The sequence below is a fragment of the Theobroma cacao genome, chromosome 2, assembly GCF_053813885.1.
Source record: "Theobroma cacao isolate CCN51 chromosome 2, ASM5381388v1, whole genome shotgun sequence".
NCBI classification, from domain to species: domain Eukaryota; kingdom Viridiplantae; phylum Streptophyta; class Magnoliopsida; order Malvales; family Malvaceae; genus Theobroma; species Theobroma cacao.
In genome coordinates, this window is record NC_142640.1 from 43,565,282 (window position 1) to 43,581,669 (window position 16,388).

The 16,388-nt window shown below is 31.2% G+C and overlaps 1 protein-coding gene and 1 pseudogene across 1 annotated transcript; both read right to left on the bottom strand.

Annotated features, from left to right (window-relative positions):
• Positions 1-205: 205 nt before the first annotated feature.
• LOC18609644 (very-long-chain 3-oxoacyl-CoA reductase 1-like) lies at positions 206-3,455 on the bottom strand. The gene is made up of 3 exons (XM_007044869.3): positions 2,489-3,455; positions 2,332-2,401; positions 206-606 (listed from the first exon to the last, which is right to left on the bottom strand). The coding sequence occupies exons 1-3, from the start codon at positions 3,124-3,126 to the stop codon at positions 352-354; spliced, it is 963 nt and encodes a 320-aa protein (XP_007044931.2). The 5' UTR covers positions 3,127-3,455; the 3' UTR covers positions 206-351.
• A 2,474-nt stretch (positions 3,456-5,929) lies between these two features.
• On the bottom strand, positions 5,930-15,656 carry LOC108660711 (very-long-chain 3-oxoacyl-CoA reductase 1-like; annotated as a pseudogene).
• Between the last annotated feature and the right edge of the window lie 732 nt (positions 15,657-16,388).

Genomic DNA, 16,388 nt, shown 5'->3' on the forward strand with positions numbered 1-16,388 from the left:
ACCATGATGAACCATATGGGTAAGTTTGGCCAAGGCCTTATAATCTCCAAAAGTCCAGTGCTAGACTTTGCTTCCAAGGGAACGATATGAAGGAAAGACAAAATGTGAGAAAAGGTTCAGAGTTCTCTATTTTCATTTCATCCTTAACCTACAAAAGCATCTTGATACGTAATGGGATGGTTAAGATGCCATGCTTGAAAACAAATTTATCAAGAGAGTAATAATTAGATTTTCAAAAATAAATAAGAGAATACCAGAACTAGTACAATCCATAGGTAATACGAGTTGAAAGCTCATCCTAGCCACCTTTCAACTCCATGAACAGAAACTAATACAATTCCAAGTGCTTTTCTATTCCTTCTTCCTAGAATCTTTCAGTTGCCCCCTCTTTCGAATGCCAAGACTAAAGCGAAAACGCCATGCATCAACCACACTCTCTGGCAGTGAAGAAGCCAAGCTCCAGAGGATGGAATGGGGCCAGTAGGGTGTGCAACGAGGTTCGTAGCCTATCCAGCGCATTGCCGCCCGAGCATAACCATCTGTTGATGGAACAAAGAAAGAGGATCTTTTGATCGACGCCATCTTGGTAGCCACATACAATGGAACCTGCATCAAGAAACACTTGATTGATCAGAGAAAATAATAGTAGTAGTCAAGGCATAGAGTCTAGCAGCTCTCAGTGTCTGTGACAACTAAGTTATCTGGAGTATTGGTGATAAAGGAGCAAAATTTTGTGACCTGCAGTTTTTGTCATCTTTCCTAAATACTTAGTAGAAGTTCAACATCTCGCTCATGATTATACATATGGATAGACTATAACTCCCCCCAAATGAATATTGACTTCTCATCTATTTTGTCCATAAATCACAAAGTAACCTTAGATGCCAAGGCTAAAATTAATTTTGACAAGATTTAGGCCTGCTGGTTCACATGATAACAAAATCACAAGTCACATCAGTCACCAATCCAGTCTGGTTTTACTGGCATCTTCTGCTCTTGCTATTTATTCTCATCACATTCACCTTATCGCAGAAATCTTTTGATCATCTAAAAGTATTATCAGTTGAAGGAGGGGGAAAGTCATAGAAAATTTGGTGGATCAAAAGAATGGGAGATTGCCCTTCAAAAAAAAAAAAAAAAAGGAATGGGAGATTAAGAACCACTGATATCAAAAGAACTAAATTTCAAAAAAGAAGTCCAAAGCTCTAAAAGGTGTTCGGAGTTGGGGAGTATGGAGTTTTCCTAAAATCTAACGCAAAAACTAATGATCTATAGATGGCAATATTGCATGCATGATTGTTGAGTGCTTTCTCACAAGTGAATGACAGGAACCTGGAATTAATTTCCTAGCATTATAAAAAAAAACATAAAAAAAATTTGTTGTGGCAGCCATCCTATACAGTATATGGAGGCTTGGAAAATTGCTTTGTGCCAATAACTTTGGTTAAACTTATAAACACGAAAGCAGATGATAGAAATAAGTTTAAAAACTATCCAGTTGCCTCACATATGGTAACCATCATGTATTGTCAGCACAATTTCTTAATATACTCATTATAATAACACCCAATATAAAAGAGAGTGAAAGTGACAGAAAAAGAGGTCCAAAACAGTAAACCTTTACTTCTTCCCAAAGGAATTAGCTAATATAAACTTTTTAATATTCCAGGTTTTTTAAATAACAATATTGGCCATAATAAGTTCAACAAGTAAATCAAACTTGTGGACATTTCTGGTCAACTTGATAAAATAAAATGTCTTTCTAAAGAAGAAAATGAGATAAAAATCTATACCTAATTTCTAGTAACTTATCAGAACAAATAGATTGCAAGACCTCCATTTTCATTAAAAAATCTACCTTATGACAAAAGTCCAATGTCACTATATATTGGCAAATCAAGGCATTTATCAGTAGAGTATCTTCCAGTATTTTCTATATAGTGGTATTTTTTTTTAATTGGAGGAAGGAGGACTCGAACCCTGCTCTTTAGACAGGGGATCATCCAGTAACCAATGAGCCAAATGTTCGGGTGCAAAAGATATTCAATATTGAATCATTGATTACTTATGGCCAGCTGTTTCTAACAAATGACAAAGGGGTGTATAAACTTCTAACAATCAAAATTTGAAATACTAAAAAAGCATACCGATTAGACTAATCCATATCCGGAGTCTTACGATTACCTTTACTATCAATTAAGGCAAAGGGTTAAAAACGATCAAGTTCCACTAAAAGCCTTACTCTCTAGCTTTATAACTCCTAGGCTTACAAGTTATAACCACAGGAATCAAGCAATAAAGCATAGCATAACATAGCATAGCAAACATTACCTGACACTGGACATCAATCCCACTATTTTTATATTCAACATAAAGGCACTTTGAGAATTGATCAATATACCTGAAAACAATCCCCAAAATAAACCGCCTTTAGTTGCTAAAACAATAGATCAAACTCCAGATAAATTTGAAAGGGGCAAACACTTACGCTTTAGTAGCAGCATAAACAGCATAAAGTGGATCAGAAGGGATGACAATAGCAGCACCAGAACCAATATTCACAATTGCACCTCTCTTTCTCTTCACCATCCCCGGCAAAACAGCCTGAGTAACCTTAGTAGTACCTTCAACATTAACCTTAATTAAATTCCTCAACAGCTCCTCGTCAACCTCATGGAAGAACCTTGCATAAGGATACGAAATCCCAACATTATTAATTAAAATACCAACATCAAATCCTTCAATAGCTTCTTTGATCTTCTTTACACCCTCATCAAAATCACCAGTGAAGTCAACAACAACTGTCTTGATCTGAATCTTTCCATACTTAGCCAAGATTGAATCAGAAACATCTTTGAGTTTGTCAGGATTACGACCCACCAAGACAAGATTAAGCCCCTTCCTAGCTAACTGAAAGGCAAAACCTTTGCCTATACCATCAGTTGGTCCTGTCACAAGACCCCAGGAACCATATTTCTTGAGATTCTTACCAGGTCTAAGAAAATTGACCCAGACCCATTTGAGAAAAACAAATGAAGATTTCAAGAGTGATAAAGAACCCAAAGTGAAAAGAACAAGAACCCAGAAAGGTTGAGCCTTGAGAGTATCGAAGAAACAGGTTGCCATGGCTTATGCAGAGGAAAAAGTCGAAATTTTTGTGGATATATCAAAAAAGAGGAGAGATCTAAGGAGATAAATAGAGTGAACAAAAAGAGAAAATCTTTAGCAAACCTTTTAGTTCGTTTGGGGTTGATAGAGTTGGGTATGGCTTCGACTGTGACAAAGAGAAGAACAAAAAAAAACAGAGGGGATGTGGTAGGCAGAAACAGATAGAGGCAGGAATGGGATCAAATGAAGGAAATGAAGGATCGGATTTTGGAGAAGGAACAAAGAAGAGGAAGAGGTGGGTGAAGTAGATGAGCTGAAAACCACCCTAAATAACTACTTACGATGACACCCATAACTGAAACGTGGGAGTTCTAAGTATTTATTGGTACCTATGAAAAATTTATTTTTGAAATTCTTTTCACAAAGATCGAACTCTTTGAATTTTGATAAGAAAAAAAAATGATAGATATTATCGTTCCTTCTTTTAATTTTGTTTGATTTTCCCTATTTCGTTTCTTAGACCTTGTTATATTTGTTCAGCCAAATTTATATTTTTATTAGAAAATTAGTACAAATATCTATTTTGGAAAGCTCAACTATCTAGCTAGTGCTATTAAAATTCAAAAAATTGAATTTTAACCAAAAAAATTCAAAATTATATGACAAAATAAAATCAAATTTACATCGTGGAATTATCGGAAATGGATTTTGGATTTAGAATTAGATTTCTTTTTATTGAAAATTCTTGATAGAATGAAAGTAAAAAGTGTAATAAGAAACAAAGAAAAAATAAATAAATGTTTAGAGAAGTTGTGTACGAAAATGAAAATTTAAATAAAATAATTGTGTATTTGAAAAGTATTATTTAAATTGAGATTTCACGGTATGTTCCATCTTTTAATTATGCAGATGAATGGAATGTGTCATGTGATTTGTTGTATTAGGTATATATTAAATGCGATGTGATTATTCGATATAAATTATGAAGTTACAATTTAGAAAAAGAAATTAATATATTTTCAAATTAAAAAGAAAAGAAAAGTCTTTGGGTACCAAGTGCAGAACTAAAGCGTTTTTGCGTGGAGGAAGAAAGAAGATATTATGGAATGATTAGCTGGAGAAATGATAATCAATGCTGATTGGCACGTGGACAAGATTCAATCAACCATATAACTTCGCAACTTTTTCCTTAATCTTATCTTATATTTATAATTTTATTCAACATTAAATTTTAATTATTTTTTTTTAAAAAATAAAAATAATATTCATACAAATGTATTGGAATATCAAATTTGGAAAAAAAAAAAAAAAGAGGCCTTGAGTTTAAAAGGGAGAGTTGAGTTCAAATGAGGCAGATAGCAGTTTAACATCTATCCAGCTAAAAAGTGAATGAAGACTGAAGCATCTCTCATCTTCCATCCATTTTCATTTTATAAGGTTGGTTGTTGGATGAAGCGGTTTGTCCTTGAGCTATTAATGATGAAATGAATGGAGGGAGGAGGTGCAGCTCACTTTTTTCTGTTTGCTTTTGGTGCATGAGAGTCAATTAATTTTCCGTTGGGAATGAGGCGTGAGGGACTGCTAATTAGCACCTTGTTTTAATGAGCACAGAAGTTGGGCTAGCAAGGACCAGCCTCTTGAAGGGGAGGTTCTCATCATTCCATATACGGCTTTTAATATGGCATACACGAGTTGTTAACTTCTTACTCCTTATTTGTGAAAAACAACGAAAATAATAATAATAAAACACCAAAATTAACAAGGACCACACCACACCGCATCAATTCAAGTAAACTTAGCCTATTAAGAGATGCAGTTCAAGTCTAGTACTGCAGCCTCACAAAGAACCACACAGAGGCAACAGCTGGCTGTTAGCTGCTGCCTGGTGCCACCATTTTACAGTCACTCTAATTATCACTTTACGTTTTATATTTTATAATATAATGTGATTATAAATAATATAATTATAAATAATATGATTATAAAAAAATAATATTATAGTATTTAATATATAAGTAAAATAATAATTAAAATATAAAAAAGATAATATTACAGTATTTAATTTATAAATATTTTATTAAGAATATAATATTAATTTTTAAAATTATCTCTATTTATTAAAATATAATTTTAATATATTTATATTTTTTATTATTAATTTTTATATAATGTCAACTCTTAAATATATTTTTAATGTCATATATTTTATTTTTATTTCTTATTATAATCTTATATATTTTATTTTATTTTTTAATATTATTTTTATATTATATATTTTATTTTTATTTCTTTTACTTATATTATATAAATTTTAATTTCTTATATTTTATTTATTTTAATTTCTAATTCTTATATTATATATTTTATTTTAATATTTTTATTTTAATTATAACATTATAAAATATTTTTAACAAAATAATAAAGTTGAAGGGTAATAATGTATTTAATAACATTGCAGAGTTCAATGTAACGTGATTATATTGGTTTTGGACGGTAATCACATTACATCCCTTGGGCTGTAATGTGGTTGCATTGCAATCTTACATTGTAGTGGTTTATTGCAAAACAAATACTGTAATATAATTTAATTGGACACATTATAGGGAATGTGCTTTCACTTCCCTCATACCAAACGCTACCTTAATACAGCAGGATTTGACTCCATTTGAGCGCTTAATACTATCAATTTATTTAGTTCTATCTGTGAAAAGAATCAAGTTAAGAACTTTTTTTTTTTGACAATAATATACCTATATTGAGTCATAGAGGACCACCTTAAGGATTTCTCGCATGGTTCAGTTTGTTCAGATTTTTGAGTCTTTTAGCAACATTCTCTTCCGCATCGATCCTTCAAGCTATTTCGCAATACACTCAATATGAACCATTGCACAGAATAGGGGTAAGAAAATGAGTGAATTGGGTGGATTGGTCTATTATACTTATGAACCAAATAGACTAATCATTGTTTAAAAGCTAATTAAAACTAACCAAATATAAAAGAATATTAAACTGACCAAACATAGAATTCATTTAATTGATCCGATTTTGGACCAATGGACCAAAATTTTATCAATTTTTTTTGTAAATTATAATATTAAAACTTATAAACTTCATCCATAATTATATATATATATATATATATATATATATATATATGAAACTAATTATATAACTTATATGTTATAATGTTTTATATCAAAGTCTGTATAAATAATAACTAATTATAAACAATATATTATAAAATCTAAAATGATAGCTAAAAAACTATTAAATGTAATTATATAAATAAAATTTATTATAAGTTATAGCAATGCTTATATATAAATTAAATATATGTATATATAATATATTACTTATTATATATATAAAATTAATGATACAAATTATATATTAAAATGTTTTGTATCAAAGTTTGTATAAATAATAACTAATTATTAATAATATGTTATAAAATCTAAGGTGATAATTAATAAAGTTATTAAGTGTAATCATATAAATAAAGTTTATTATAAGTTATATCAGGTCGAGTTTAATTCATCAAATGCATCAGACTCTCAATAATCTATTCATATTCAGACTGAGCTACATTATCACTTCTATTTTTCTTTAATTAGATATTTCTATTATAAGAACTACTCACAAATGTGACATTAAAATGTCCAAACTTCTTAAGAATACGCTTGATCATGAGTATTATTTTTTTTAAAGTTATTAAGTGTAATCATATAAATAAAGTTTATTATAAGTTATAGTAATGCTTATGTATAAATTAAATATAAATAATATGACTTTATTATATATATATATATATATATGAAATTAATTACATAACTTATATGTTATAATGTTTTATATCAAAGTTTGTATAAATAATAACTAATTATAAATAATATATTATAAATTCTAAGGTGATAACTAATAAAGTTATTAAGTGCAATCATATAAATAAAGTTTATTATAAATTATAGTAATATTTATGTATAAATTAAATATATGTATATATAATATATTTATACAATTATATAAATATTCATAACATTTTATATTACGAAACATTACTAAAGTGTAATAATTATAACATATTAATATGTAGGATATTTACTATCATATATTATAATATTAACATATAAGTTATATTATTTAAAATATATAACTTGTAATTTCATATTATATATATATATATATATATATATATATATATATAGCCAGTTTGCTTTTTTTGGTGGATTGGTCCAAAAATTTTAAAATCGAGAACCGACCAAAAAATCAATTAGATCAAACATTTTGGACCAATCAATCCAATAGACCAATTAGACTAAATCGTTTTTACCCAAATCGTATTTTTTTTTGGATAAGTAATTGGTCTAAATTGATTTTGCTCACCCCTAGCACAGAATGTGGCCAATATGGAACACATAGATGTTCATAACCAATCCACCATAGGCTTGCTTTGCTATATATTTCTGTCGATGGAATGAATAAGGAAGCTTTCTTTAACCTTGACATCTTTGTTACTGCTAGAAAAATTTCTTAGAAACAAATGAAAATAAAATAAAGAAAGTAACGATAGTAAAAAGTCTGAGGTGTGGTATCACTGTGCTTAAGGATAATTTTCGCCTTTTTGGAGTACAATACTTGGTACAACAGGACTGTAGTGATTATCCTCCAAGATTTAATAGATCCTTCCTTATAGTTTGCACAAACTAGTAAGAGATAGTAGGAAAAGTAAAAAGATTTTTTTGGAAAAATAAAACCTAGCAGGAAAGGAATGAAAACAGAGAAATATTATACAGAGAAGCTTGAGAGGAGAGTAGTAGAGAAACTTTGCTTGGTGTGTGTTGTGACTGAGGTAGGGAGATTGTATTTATAGATAGAGGATGAAGTGAACATTGCACCAAATTAAGAGAGTTCAGAAAAAACTTGGTCAACATATATACTTAGTCAAGTAAATGTTGGGAGAGTTTGAGTCTGATTTGATTATACTTAGTCAGGTAGATCGTGATAGAGTTTGAGTTTGATGCAATCAAAGGCTGAGAAAGCTTAAAAAAAATTAAAGCACAGGTACAAAAATTACCTTGGGCCTAGCCCACGTGTATACTAGCATGCATGGGGGGAAATTTGAATTTTCTCAAAGCCTAGCTTGATTTCTTGTGCGCAGGAGCCCACTATTTTTTCTTCTTTATAATAAACCAATAATGGGTTTGCTTATTTAAAGCACTTACATCTTTATGTATCTTAGCAATGTGGGATGTTTGAACCTTATGAAATAAATTATTTTTCAACAATCCCCCACATATTTCATAAGGTTTTATAGGAAATTTTAGTTGGGTCAAATTTCATTTGAGTGTAATGCATTGTAATTGGTGCTTTTTAAGCTATAAACCAACGCTAAAAAGAATGAAACATAAATTACAGAATTTTGGTAAAATTTAAACTTATGTTAACCAAAAATTCTTTATGTAAAATATAATTTTCATCAATCACATTACACCCCACAATTTTTCCTGTTCAATGAGGTTTTGCACGAATAGGCCATGCACATACTTGGTTATTCATAAGTGCTTTAGAGAATTTATCACAATTCTCATAGAAACGGCCCCACTCCACACTTATATAAGTGATTCCACCAAGTGTATACATCAATTTAATACACTACTGATAAGGGAGACAATAATTTTAATAATGCATTAATTCATCAACAAATAACTTTTTATTGCTCATATGAACCTAATGTATGAGATCTTTAATCACATAGGTTGGGTTACCATTATTTGTTGATTTTTTCAATTGGCTTAAGTCCCATTCCCCTCGATGTATCATTAATCAATTTTCTTCCTAGAGGTTTAGTTAGAGGATAGACCAAATTTAGCCATGACTTCATATAATTAATGGATATAATTCCATCTTTAAGTAGCTACTTTACTACATCATGTCTCAAACGAATGTGTCTATTTTGACCATTGAAAGTTTTATTCTTCATAACGTCTATTGCCGCTTGGCAATCACTATGCATAGACATAGAAGGTGTTAGTTTCATTCCTAACAGAATATTGGCTAAGAGGTTTTTCAACCACTCAGCCTCATTTCCAACCAACTCTAAAACTACAAATTCTGACTTCATTATAGATTTAGCAATTATTGTTTGTTTGGCTGATTTATAAGTTATAGTTCCCCCACCAAAGTTAATACATAACCACTTGTGGATTTTGTCTCATCTGAATCTGAGATTCAGTTAACATCACTATATCCTTCTAATATAGTGAAAAATTCATTATATAAAATACTATAGTTTATGGTATCTTTCAAATATTTCATCACTCTACTTAAGGCAGTCCAATGATCTTGATTGAGACTTTATGTATATATGCTCAGACTACACACAACATAAGCTATATCAGGTCAAGTTTAATTCATCAAATGCATCAGACTCTCAATAATCTGTTCATATTCAGACTAAGCTACATTATCACTTCTATTTTTCTTTAATTAGATATTTCTATTATAAGAACTACTCATAAATGTGACATTAAAACATCCAAACTTCTTAAGTAGCCTCTCAATATAATGCTCTTGTGTTAGCATTAAGCCACTATCACATCTTATGATTTTAATACCCAAAATAATATTGGCTTCTCCCAAATCTTTCATATCAAATTTTGAAGTTAAGAAACATTTTGTTTTATTCATCATATCAATGTATGTACCAGAAATAAGCATATCATCAACATATAAGCTAATAATCAAGCGTTCACTATTAACAGCTTTTGTGTACACAAATTTATCAAATCCAACGGTAGAAAATCCATTACTAACAAGAACTTGATCAAATTTCTTATGCCATTGTTTTAGTACTTGTTGCAAGCCATATAAAGATTTAATCAATTTACAAACTTTATTTTCTTGACCAGGAAGAACCTAGCCCTCAAGTTGGACCATATAAATTTCTTTTCTTAAATCACCATTCAGAAAAATGGTTTTAACATCCATTTGATAAACAATGAGTTTGCAAATCAAAGCTAAGGCAAACAAAACACAAATAGATGAAATTCTTGTTGCTGGAGGAAACGTATTAAAATAGTCAATATTTTGATTTTGAGTAAAATCCTTTGTAACTAATTTGGCTTTGTATTTCTCAATAAAACCATTAGGATTAAATTTTCTTTTATAAATCCATTTCCAACCAATTGATTTGGCTACAGGTGGTAAATCAACTAATTCCTAGGTTTGATTTTGTGAAATCGAACCAATCTCATTTTGTATAGCTTATTTCCAAAATGGACTTTCTTTAGAATAAATTGCATCAGCATAAGTTAAAAGATCATTATCTACAAGATAAGTCATTACCAAAAGAAATTTCTTTCCTTGGTCTTGTACTCTTTCTTAAATCATCATTTTGTATTTCAAAATCATTTTACTAAAAGGTGCATGAGAAATTGTATCAATTCTCAATGAAAAAATATGCTAAAAAAATTCACCATTTTTGTTTCAACAATTGTATTATAATCAAGAACATCACTTTTTAATACAAGAAATCTATATGCAGCACTATATTCAGCATAACTAATAAACATGTAATTATATGTCTTAGAGCCAATTTTTCTCTTTTTAAAATTAGGAAGCATTGCTTAAGCAAGACACCTTCACACTTTCAAATATTTTAAGTTAAGAGAATAGCCTTTCCATAATTCTTAAGGTGTCCTACTAGTTTTCTTATAAAGAATTTTGTTTTGAATATGATATGCAGATAATAAAGTTTCACCCCACAAGTTTTCAAGTGCATTAGAACTAGCAAGCATAAAGTTCATCATTTCTTTTAATGTTCGATTTTCCTTTCAACTACACCATTTGATTTATGGGAATATGGAGCAGTAATTTCATGAATTATTCATTCTTTTTCACAAATATCATTAATCTGTATATATTCACCCTTTCTATCTGATCTAACTCTTTTTATTTGTTTATTCAATTGATTTTCTCAGCTTTATACTTAATAAACATGTCAAAAGCTTCATCTTTATGCATAAGTAAATAAACTTTAGTAAATCTAGAATAATCATCAATAAATATAATATAGTATTGCTTATCGCCTTTAGTCATAGTTTGTTTTAGATCTCTTAAGCCAATATGAATTAAACTTAAAAATTCAGATTCTCTATTTACTAAAATACAAGTTTTCTTAGTTGATTTCGTTTCAGCACATATTTCACACTTATTAAAGCATCCATTTTTAATACTAGAAATTAAACCTGGTAATTACATTTTTTAATCTAGGGAATGCTAACATGTTTTAGTCTACAATGCCATAAATTAATAGAGTCAATCGTGTAAACGAAAAAACTAGCATTTTCATTCAGAACATTTTAAATGTTAAGTACAAAGAGTCCCTGATTACAATATCCTTTACCCAAAAACATCTTTTTTTTTGTCATTACGATCTTGTTAGATTTGTATGACACTTTCACCCCAACCTTGCCCAATAAGGCCACAGAAACTAGGTTTGCATATTAGGAACATGTAGAACATCATTCAAGCTGGGGTTTTGCCAAATGTGAGCTTGAGAAGGACTTTCCCTTTTTCAAGAACTTGAGCAATTCGAGAATCACCAAGGTATATTATCTCTTCTCCTTCCTCTACTAGAGTATATGAGGTAAAGGCATTTCTGTTTGCATAGATATGCCTATTAGCACTTAAGTCTACCACCCATTCCTTCACATTGGCCACCATATTTGCTTGTGAAATGACCGTAGCAATTATATCATCAGATTCATCTGCTTTGACCAAGTTGACTCTTAGATTAGCAGGTTTGTCATTTCCCTTTGCTCTATTTCTGCATTATACTGCATAATGCCCTGGCTTTCTACAAACAAAACAACTACCCTTATTTTTCAAGGTGGGATGAGGAGTTTTGGATTTATAATCAAGTTTATGAGGGTACCTATGTTGACGTTGAGTTTTACCTTGTGCCAAATTGGCTTTAGTTGCACCTTCCGTAGCTTTGGAGGCCTTAATCTCCCGCCCGGTTATGTCTTCAATGATGATGTGCACAATCAAGTTTGCAAGTAACAATTATTTTTCCTTGTGCTTCAATTGCTGCTTGTAGCCATTTTAGGATCTTGGCAGCTTCTCAATTAGCAACCTAACAACAAACTCTTCTTGCAAGTTGATTTTTTAAAATTTTAAATCATCCACCAGCTTGTGGTATTCATTGATCTAACTCTTGATGTCCTTGTCATCTATTATCTTCCAACAATAGAAGTTGTCAATCACGAATTTCTATTTCCCAACATCTTCAGTAGTGTACTTGGCAATCATTGACTCCCATATTTGCTTTGCTTCTTTGTACGAACTGTATGCATCAAACAGCTCATTAGAAAGTGTGCTAATGATCATATGCCTACATACCTTATTTGCATGCATCCATGGTTTCAGCATCTTGACATCATCTGGCTTGGAATCAATTAGCGTAAAAGCCACCCCATGAACATCAAGGATTGAAAAAAAATCCTTGCTTGCCATTTTTTGAAATTTTTGCCATAAAAAATGTCAATTTTGAAAATATCTATAATTGGTTTGGCATATGAAACCAAAGGCATAGGAGGAACGGTCAATGGAGTGGGAGCCATGGTGGAACCATTGATAGTGGTGATGGCAGTAGAGACAGAGGCAGCAGTAGAACAGTGGCAGCAACATTATCAACGTGGGAATCCATTATCCTTAAGATTGTTAGAAAAATTTCTATGAAACAAACGAATATAAAATAAAGGAAGTAAAAACAGTAAAAAGTCTAAGGCATGGTATCACTATCCTTAAAGATAATTTTCATCCTTTTAGAGTACAATACTTAGTGCAAAAGACTGTAGTAGTTTTCTTCCAAGATTCAACAGACCCTTCCTTATAAGTTGCAAAAACTAGTAAAGGACAATAGAAACAACAGAAAGATTTTTCTGAAAAAATAAAACATAGTAGGAAAAGAATGAAAACAAAGAAATAACATGCAAAGAAGCTTGAGAAGAGAGTAATAGAGAAGCTTTGCTTGGTTGTGTTGTGAATGAGATAAGGATGTTGTATTTATAGGCAGAAACTGAAGTGAATGTTGCACTAAATCACGAGAATGAGGTGAACATCGCACCAAATCTGAGGAGTTGAGAAAAAACCTGGTCAGCATGTATACTTAGTCAAGTAGACCTTGGGAGAGTTTGAGTCTAATTTGATTATACTCAGTCAGGTCGACGTTGGGAGAGTTTGAGTCTGATTCAATCAAAGGTTAAGAAAGCTTTAAAAAAAAATTAAAGCCAAGGTACAAAAATTAATTTGGGCCTAGCTCACGTGTATACTAGCACGTAGGCGAGGAAATTTGAATTTTCTCAAGGCTTAGCCTGATCTCTTATGTGCGCGAGCCCAATCTTTTTTCTTCTTTGCAACAAGCCCATAATGGGTTTGCTTATTTAAAGCACTCACACCTTTATATACCTTAGCAATGTGGGATTTTTGAACCTTATGAAATACATTATTTTCCAACAGTTGCCACAAATAAAGGAATCTGACATGCTCAAAAACCAACATATTTAAATGTTAATCTTATAAGCAAACTAGAATTAGTGAAAAAAAATGAGAATAGAATCTTGACAGTTAAATATGCAATGGCATCAACAACAATAAGATTGGACCAATATCACTAGGAAACTAGATTGCATTATCCATTGTAGGCTTTATAGAAGCAATGTAGACCTATTTTAAGTTTGACTCTCGTCATATAGGTATAATTTTGAGGGAGATGTTTTAGAGTGTTTGCTAAGCTTCCTTTTCTTAACTAGTTCTTCTAACCTAAGTAATATTGCTGTCAACTAGTTGCCTCCTTAGTCCTATTTTTAATTCATTGATTGATGATTTAAAACAAATTTAAAAAATTAGAAAAGAACAATAATTGTCATTGCAAAGTCTTCACAACTTATCTAAGAAGGAAAAAGTTTCTATGTTCTATCTAAGCCAATAGTCAACAAATATCCAAAACCAAGGGAAGAGACTTTCACCAATTATATGTTTTCTAAACTACACAAGCGAGGGAGAGACTTTCTCCAATTATAGGTTTTTTCTTAACTACACAAGCAAGAGAAGAAATGGTTTTCTTCTTTTGCTTTCAACAAAGATATAAAATCTCTAATGTTACAGGTAACACTTATTTCCTAATTATTCTAAAAGCATTGTAAAAGATGTATAAAGCTAATTGTGGCTTGGGATACCAATCATGGATAAGATAACTAGGTGTAATCAGGTAACCTCCAATCTTTTCTTACTAAACAATTCTTTTAAGGATATACATATATATGGATATAGAATCATTCATTAGTTGGGGGCTGGGGAAGCCTAACTTTAAGGCTCAGTTACCTCATAAAGGGTATGAAGGACCATTAGTGTCAACCCCAGGCTAAAACTCACTAAACAATCAATGTGAATATTAAAGCTATGCTTTCTCAAGAAGTTATCTTCTTTTCCTCAAATTTAGAAGACAATTTTCAAAGTTTTTTTATGTTTTTTTCTTTGACCAATGGGGCCATTGAGTTTCAAGTTTCAACTATGCCATGCGATTTTCAGATCCAGTTGAGATGTAATGAAGATAATAGGATATAGGAAAACAAAAACCCAGGACACCATGAGATTGATAGCAAATCTATCTTCATTTGTGAGGAAAATAATTCATCTACCAAGCAAGATATCCCCCATCCCTTTTATGATGGAAAATGACATTGACAAGTGCATCAAGTAACCAAATTTTAGGCTTTAAAACTCTTAATTGTGATGCTTTCAAGTATAATATCAAAGAAGTTTCACAGGGAGCATTCTTATTAATTAATTTTTCCAACATTCAAGTTGATTGATGAAACAATTAAACCATTAAAGTACAAGAATATAGAAACTTACGCTTTGCTAGTAGCATAAATGGTGTATAACGGGAAAGCACAGATGCCACTAGAGGTACCAGAACCAACGGTAACTATTGCCTATTTTTCTTGTTTAGCATTACCGGAAGCACTGCTTTGGTAACCGAGGTAGCTCCCTCAATATTCACCTTTATAATACTCTCCATAAGCTCTAAATCAACCTTATGGAAAAATCTTGCACCCAAGTAGGCCAAGCTTGCGTTGTTTATAAGAACACCTATATCTAACACTCAAATATCATCCTCCATCATCTTAGCTATCTTTTCTCCACTAGATTTGGCCAAGTCAATGACAACGTTTCTTATGTTGATTTTTGCACCAAATCTTTCACACATACCATTGGAGGTAGCTTCAAGCTTTAAAAGGTTTTGCTTGACCAAGACTAAGTTAAGACCCTTTGACGCCAAATCAAATGCCAGGGCTTTCCCAATCCCATCAGTACAACTAGTAACTATAGCCCATGAACCATAGTCTTTAAGATTCTTTGGTGGTCTGAGCAACATAATCCAAACCCATTTGAAAAAAATTGAGGATTTGCTTAATAAGGGAAATGAAACCTAACGTACTAATCACCAAAATTGTAGCAAAATCATGCAACTCAATTTCCATGTGAAGTTGCTACAACGGAACCCATGACAATCCATGCACTAACAAAATCTTTTATGTACCTCAACAATAGAACCCACACTTACTTTCAACTGTGGAAATGAAGAGTATGATTAAATTTTCTATGAAGTCCATTTCAAAAATAACTTTCAACATAAAATATCTTTAAAACTATTTCAAACAAATTAAATACTCTCAATGTTTCTCTTTTACCATTCGTATGCTATATTCCCCGTTTTTCTCTCTCGTCATTCAGCTATCTCTAATTTTACTATCATCACTATTTCTCCGTATATCGTCGTCATCTCGTTATCGATATATAGACCAAAAAGCATGACATGGCAAGTAACAATATGTTCTTGGGTTTATTGGTTTACATTCATAAACCCCTCTCTTTGTCTATCTCTTGTCATCTGGTGATATCATCATTGATCTATAAACCAAAAAGCATAGCATGGCAAGTAACAACATATTCTTGAGTTTATTAGTATTGAGTTTTTCAGTGATTCAAGTTTGGTAGAACGTGCCTTGGCGTATAACAAAGTGAACCATGTATTGGCATGTAACATCAGTAGGATGAAGGAAACTTTGGCGTGTAATATCTAGTGTTAAAACTTTGGTTTTAACATGTAGCATCTAGTGGTGAAACGTTGGTCTTGGTGTATAACATCTAATACTGAAGCTTTAGCCTTGGCGTGTAATATCTGCTGCTAAAGCTTTGGTGTGTAACATTTA